Source organism: Pristiophorus japonicus, chromosome 9, assembly GCF_044704955.1.
Source record: "Pristiophorus japonicus isolate sPriJap1 chromosome 9, sPriJap1.hap1, whole genome shotgun sequence".
NCBI classification, from domain to species: domain Eukaryota; kingdom Metazoa; phylum Chordata; class Chondrichthyes; family Pristiophoridae; genus Pristiophorus; species Pristiophorus japonicus.
This window is the reverse complement of record NC_091985.1, coordinates 93,398,969-93,404,968: the sequence shown is the minus strand read 5'-3', so window position 1 is coordinate 93,404,968 and position 6,000 is coordinate 93,398,969. Positions and strand designations below refer to the sequence as shown.

At 40.8% G+C, this 6,000-nt stretch overlaps 1 protein-coding gene across 2 annotated transcripts in view; it reads left to right on the top strand.

Moving 5' to 3' along the window:
* pnpt1 (polyribonucleotide nucleotidyltransferase 1, mitochondrial) overlaps positions 1–6,000 on the top strand; it is a 92,864-nt gene that overhangs the window by 22,383 nt on the left and 64,481 nt on the right. For both annotated transcript variants that reach the window (XM_070889601.1, XM_070889602.1), the window contains exons 7-9: positions 2,155–2,202; positions 3,486–3,599; positions 4,782–4,968. In XM_070889601.1, coding sequence (XP_070745702.1) covers positions 2,155–2,202; positions 3,486–3,599; positions 4,782–4,968 — 349 coding nt within the window. The remainder of the gene's footprint in view (positions 1–2,154; positions 2,203–3,485; positions 3,600–4,781; positions 4,969–6,000) is intronic.

The window sequence follows — 6,000 nt, the reverse complement described above, 5'->3', positions numbered from 1 at the left end:
CCCCCCTCTCTTTCCCCTCCCCCCTCTCTTCCTCCCCCCCCTCTCTTTCCCCTCCCCCCCCTCTCTTTCCCCTCCCCCCTCTCTTTCCCCTCCCCCCTCTCTTTCCCCTCCCCCCTCTCTTTCCCCTCCCCCCTCTCTTTCCCCTCCCCCCTCTCTTTCCCCTCCCCCCTCTCTTTCCCCTCCCCCCTCTCTTTCCCCTCCCCCCTCTCTTTCCCCTCCCCCCTCTCTTTCCCCTCCCCCCTCTCTTTCCCTCCCCCCTCTCTTTCCCCTCCCCCCTCTCTTTCCCCTCCCCCCTCTCTTTCCCCTCCCCCCTCTCTTTCCCCTCCCCCCTCTCTTTCCCCTCCCCCCTCTCTTTCCCCTCCCCCCTCTCTTTCCCCTCCCCCCTCTCTTTCCCCTCCCCCCTCTCTTTCCCCTCCCCCCTCTCTTTCCCCTCCCCCCTCTCTTTCCCCTCCCCCTCTCTTTCCCCTCCCCCCTCTCTTTCCCCCCCCCTCTCTTTCCCCCCCCCCCTCTCTTTCCCCCCCCCCTCTTTCCCCCCCCCCTCTCTTTCCCCTCCCCCCTCTCTTTCCCCTCCCCCCTCTCTTTCCCCTCCCACCTCTCTTTCCCCTCCCCCCTCTCTTTCCCCCCCCCCTCTCTTTCCCCCCCCCCCTCTCTTTCCCCCCCCCCTCTCTCTTTCCCCTCCCTCTCTCAGAAACACAGACACTGACAGACACAGAGAGAGAGAGAGAGAGAGACACTGCGGCGGGGGGGGGGGCGGTCCCAGCTTGCTGTTGGAGGGCTTCCAGTGCTGCAATAGATGAGTAGAAATCATTCTTTATTTATTGATTGATTTTTTTAATGTTATTTTACAAATTTTTTTGATTGATTTGTTGGTTGATTTATTTATCATTTATTATTGATGATGGCTCTTTATTTGTAAAAGTGAAGTGTTTAATGTTTGTAAACTTCCCTCTCCCCCCACCCCCCCAATCTCTCGTTCCCTACTCCTGATTTATAAGTGTAGGCAAGGTTTTTCTGAGCATGCAAAAATCTACACTTACTCCATTCTAAGTTAGTTTGGAGTAAGTTTTCGCTGCCTAAACTTGCAAAACAGGTGTAAGTGGCTGGACACTCCCCTTTTTGGAAAAAAATCTGTACCAAAATGAAACTATTCTAATTCACTAGAACTGGAGCAAACTAAATCCTGTGAATTGCAATTTCTAAGATGCTCCATTCTAAACTAGTTGCTCCAAAAAATATAGGAGCAACTCAGGCCGAAACTTGAGTTTTTTAAGTGCAAATTGCGTTCAGTGCAACTCTAGTTTCCGTACGTGATCTTTTGCACTCGTTTTAAAAACATTGCAATAGAAGCAGGCCCCGCCCACAAAACTGGCCATGCGCCCGAGTGAATTAATCCCCATTGGGCATTTCTGCTAATTGCGTTCGTTTGTGGGCTTTGGAGGAGGCTTCAAAAATTAAGCTATATCTTTTGGGCGCAAGGACACTCATTCGTCTGTTTTGAAAAGTTATGAATTTAAAAAAAAATAATTCACTAAGCAACTGACTACTGTATCCCAATCGAACAAGTCATTTTCAGTCATTTAAAATCGGGTTACTCGCAGGTGGTGGTGACACTGTAATTTAAAAAGCTTATTTTTTGTGATAAGTCCATTTCAGCTGTACAGGTATTAATCAAACTTCACCAAGCTACCACTCTTAAACAGAATATTTTTTTTTTATTCTGTTTTAAAACGCTGCCCGATTGAGCTGCATCATGACAGATTTTAGGTTTGGAGATATGAGTTTAAGCGGAAACTGCAATTGGTGATTGTGCGTAAAGTGGAAACTCTACCCCACCCCATGTAATTTATCACTTCAAATTTCTCATACTACCAGAACTAGTGTTATAAAGCTAAAAATAATCTCTGTAGACACAACCCAAGTTTTGAAGAGCAAAATTATAATTGTACTGCTTTTCACAGTTCAAATAGACGTATGAAAATTTCACATGACCACCATGGTGTTTTACAGCAGCTCTGGTGAAAACACTGAAATATGAATGATTGTTTTCCTAAATTAGATTTTTTAAAGTAGCCAGTAAGCATTTTCTTGGTGGCCACTGTGTTACTGTTTCAGATTTGCCACGCTCAAACTTTTTTCCACTCTCTGTTTTGATAGCATCTGCAGCCTTGGCATTGTCCGACATACCATGGAATGGACCCATAGGTGGGTAATCATTTATGTAGGAACTTCTGAAGTCAAGCTATATTCTTTAATTTATATGGGATACCATGTTGATGGACCTGTGCACTGTGGTATTGGTGGTAGGAGACTGCTTTACATTTGCAATTACCCCATGAAGCAAATTCTCAGTCTCATCAGGAAGTCCCAGTGAAGGAAGGTTTATAAATTGTCCATATGGAGTAAAGGATATGGCCCTTTAGGCCACTTAGCTGCTCGCCAATTGAATGCAGTCTAGGAACAGGTTGTTTATCCATTTTCTCAATTAACAAAAATAAAATGATAAGGAAATAATAAATGGGGTGCTTTCTCCTTTCATTCTTGAAACGGTAGTTGAAAGCTCAGCAAAAATTTGGATTTCAAGCTCCTGTATGATTCAAAAAAGTTGTCAATAAGCCAGCAAAAATAAGCTATTAATAGAGCGCTTTGGAAAATGATACCCTTGCAACAAACTAATCTACATTTACTAAAATAGTTACTTTGCTAGTATTTTTCATCAATATCGGGCCAGAATTTGCAGTCGGAGGCTTCCTGCAGATGGATGCCTCTGACTGCAAAAATTTTTACGAAAGTACCTGTTGTTCCCGGAGTTTTGGAGACTTCTGGTCCTGGGCCTCCATGCGAAGACCTGCATAGAGGCCCACGTATCCCAGCAGCATATGCGCTTCGTACGCATCACTGGGATCATGTGGGCCGGCCAAACCTATCAGAATAGGGTTTTCCCATTCATACTTATAGTTCCAATCACCATAAGTATAAATGGGATTGCCCCCAAAAACACACAAGCACTTAAGATTAAATTTTAAAAATCACATTTAAAATTGATCAAAATGGAATTTAATTATTTAAAACAAATGTACTTTTTTGAAAAATAAATATACATATTTTAATGGGTCTAAAAATAAACTTACCTTATTTAATGAGATTTTAAATGTTTAAATTATTGAAAAAAATTTATTATTCTGTGCTTTAAAAGCCTTACGCTGATAAAAGCAGGCCTTTTATCAGCCTGCTTTTATCAGTCGTAAGAATTTGAAGGGAAGGAGTTGGGTAAATAGTCCAACTCTCTCTCCGCTCGTGGAGGCCCTTTAGTACCCGGAACTTGCAGGGACCCCACGGGCACATGCGCACTTGGTATGTGCTCATGGGGAGCGCAAATTCAGGGCCAACATGTTAGAATTTGTTGCCATTACTATTCCTATTGCTTTGTGCATAACATCTGCAGTCAGTTGTTTAAAAATGACACTATTCTGCAATACTTCTTTCAGGTGCTGTAAGAGTTGGCCTCGTAGATGGAGAGGTTGTAATTAACCCAACTCGAAAAGAGATGGCGTTAAGCACTTTAAACCTGGTGCTGGCTGGAGGACCTCAGAGCCAAGTTGGTGAGCATTTGATCTTCTCAAGTCATCTGTTGTCTGCTGTTAAACATAGTTTATGCAGTAAAGCATTTGCACCCTTTTAAGTTTCCTAACTACTAAATCATCATAGGCAGTCCCTCATATCGAGGATAACTTGCTTCCACGCCAAAAAGGGATGAGTTCACAGGTGTTTCAATGAAGGACCTAACTACTGAATAAGAGATTTGTGGCTGAATTGTATAGTATTTAATGTAATTTTTAAATAATTATAAAATGTGGCATCTCAGCTTGATTATCAGTTTGAATGTTTTTGAATTTAATTTTTTTTTTAATCCAAAAATTGTACTGACCATTTGCTATCCCTATTTTGTTACATAAATTAAGCCAGGAAAATGTTTAAGTTGCAAATATAGTACACAAGAAAACTTGCTAGGCAGTATTCTAATATGTAGTTTAAAATTAGTCCTAATCCGTGCACTGTGACAATGCAGAGCATTTATGTTCCAACATAATGTGCTGCAGAGTGTGTAGGAGTTTATTACCATGATTCCCTACATGATAAATTCCAGAGATCTCAACATTTTTGGGGAGTCTACCTGTTTCTTCAAAGAAGGCATGAAGGAAAATCAGTGGGCAAGTCAACTGGATCATGTGACTTCTAACCTTGACTCAATTTTCTCCTGGTATAGGGGTGGGGAGCAAATAGTCTCTACTCTGTCATTTGAGGAAGGATGCATGATGAAAGGGTAGCATAAATAAATCTAAAACGAGTATCAATTGTGCAGTAAAAGCAAAATACTGTGGGTGCTGAAAATCTGAAATAAAAATTGACAACATCATCCTGACATGATTCAAAGAGTCTCACATGCAGGAAATATTTTGGGGCACATCAGCAGTGCATAATGTTAGAATATAATTGTTGATTTTGTTTTTAAGTTCTGCAAAGGCTCACAAAAATATTTTGATCTCTGTATGGTAGCGAGTCAATATGTGTGTTCACTTTTGACTGAATACACAGTATTGCATGCTTATACTTTATTTGAGTCCCATTATACTGCCCTATATATTGGCAATAGTATTTGATACCTCAAAGAATTTTGAAAACAAGTTATAAGAAATAAAGAGATCTCTTAGGTTGTCATTATGATCTTATTAAATACAAAAACAAATCAAATAAGTTTTCAAATCATTTATTTCCTTTACTAGTCATGATGGAAGCAGCAGCAGAGAATGTGTTGCAACAGGATTTTTGTCACGCTATCAAAATGGGCGTCAAACACACGCAGCAAATCATACTGGCCATTCAGCAGCTAGCAAAAGAGCATGGAAATCCCAAAAGGACACCTCAGAAGCTGTTTACCCCTTCCACAGAAATAGCGGAATATGCGAGACAGTAAGTTCTGTGATTCTCAGTTGGTGACTCGTCATTAATGTAAAAGACCCATATCCACGAGAACTGTAGACATCAGTAATAAGAGTCTTTCACACAAGTTAAGGAATGCTCTGACCACCACTGCTGAGTGGCTGTCCAATTTGGAACACCATATACTGCTATTAAGTGTGAAATAATTGATGTTTAGCAAAAGGTGCACTCTTATCCATTGTGTTCCAATTCTTCATAACTCAAGAACAGTATTATGGTCTTGAACAGGGAATTTTTAAATTATGACTTAAATTTTTCATATCCTTTTCTAAACTTGTTATTTTTACTTTTGTTGTGCACTCTACTATTTACATTTTGAGTGTGGACAGCATCTTTGAAAGAACTGGTTTAGAGAGGTTACTGAACAATTGTGATAGAAATTGATGAATGTGCACACTTGAGCAGCACATCATGATGGAAACATTCACTTTCCTGAATCAGATGGCCTTAACCTGTGGGTAGATTTATAGATATACTTGTGTTCCTTGCAGGTCCTGATATTTTTACTTGGGAATCCATCCAAACGATGTGCCTCCAGTCAGTTGCTCCTCTGAATGTAGAAGCACCAAAAGAAAGAGTTGTCAGTGGGTCACTCTAGTATACCCCCTAGCAGTTGGCTAAAGAAGCCTGGTAGCAGGACATGGTTAATGTGTGTCTCGGGGATATCCAAGAGGGAGTGAGAAAGTATTCAGAAAGTAATATAGTGTACCCTGTGTATATATACTCAAAAGAAAAGCCGTATACTTGAAATGAGAAGATTGTTGAAGTGCTGTAGGTTGTTAACTATCTGATGTTAATCCAGCTCCTGTACACTGATCGGCTCAGCCACAAGTTCCCTTGTTATTCACCCTTATTGTTTATGCAAGAATTATTTTTTTTTAAATATAGGGAGGGACAATTATCTTTGTAACTGATTTTTTTTTAACCCAAAGTATACCAACCGTGAAACTTGGTTTTTTCGATAACATTTTGGTAGTAACTATAGTGTTTTCTTTTGCCTCC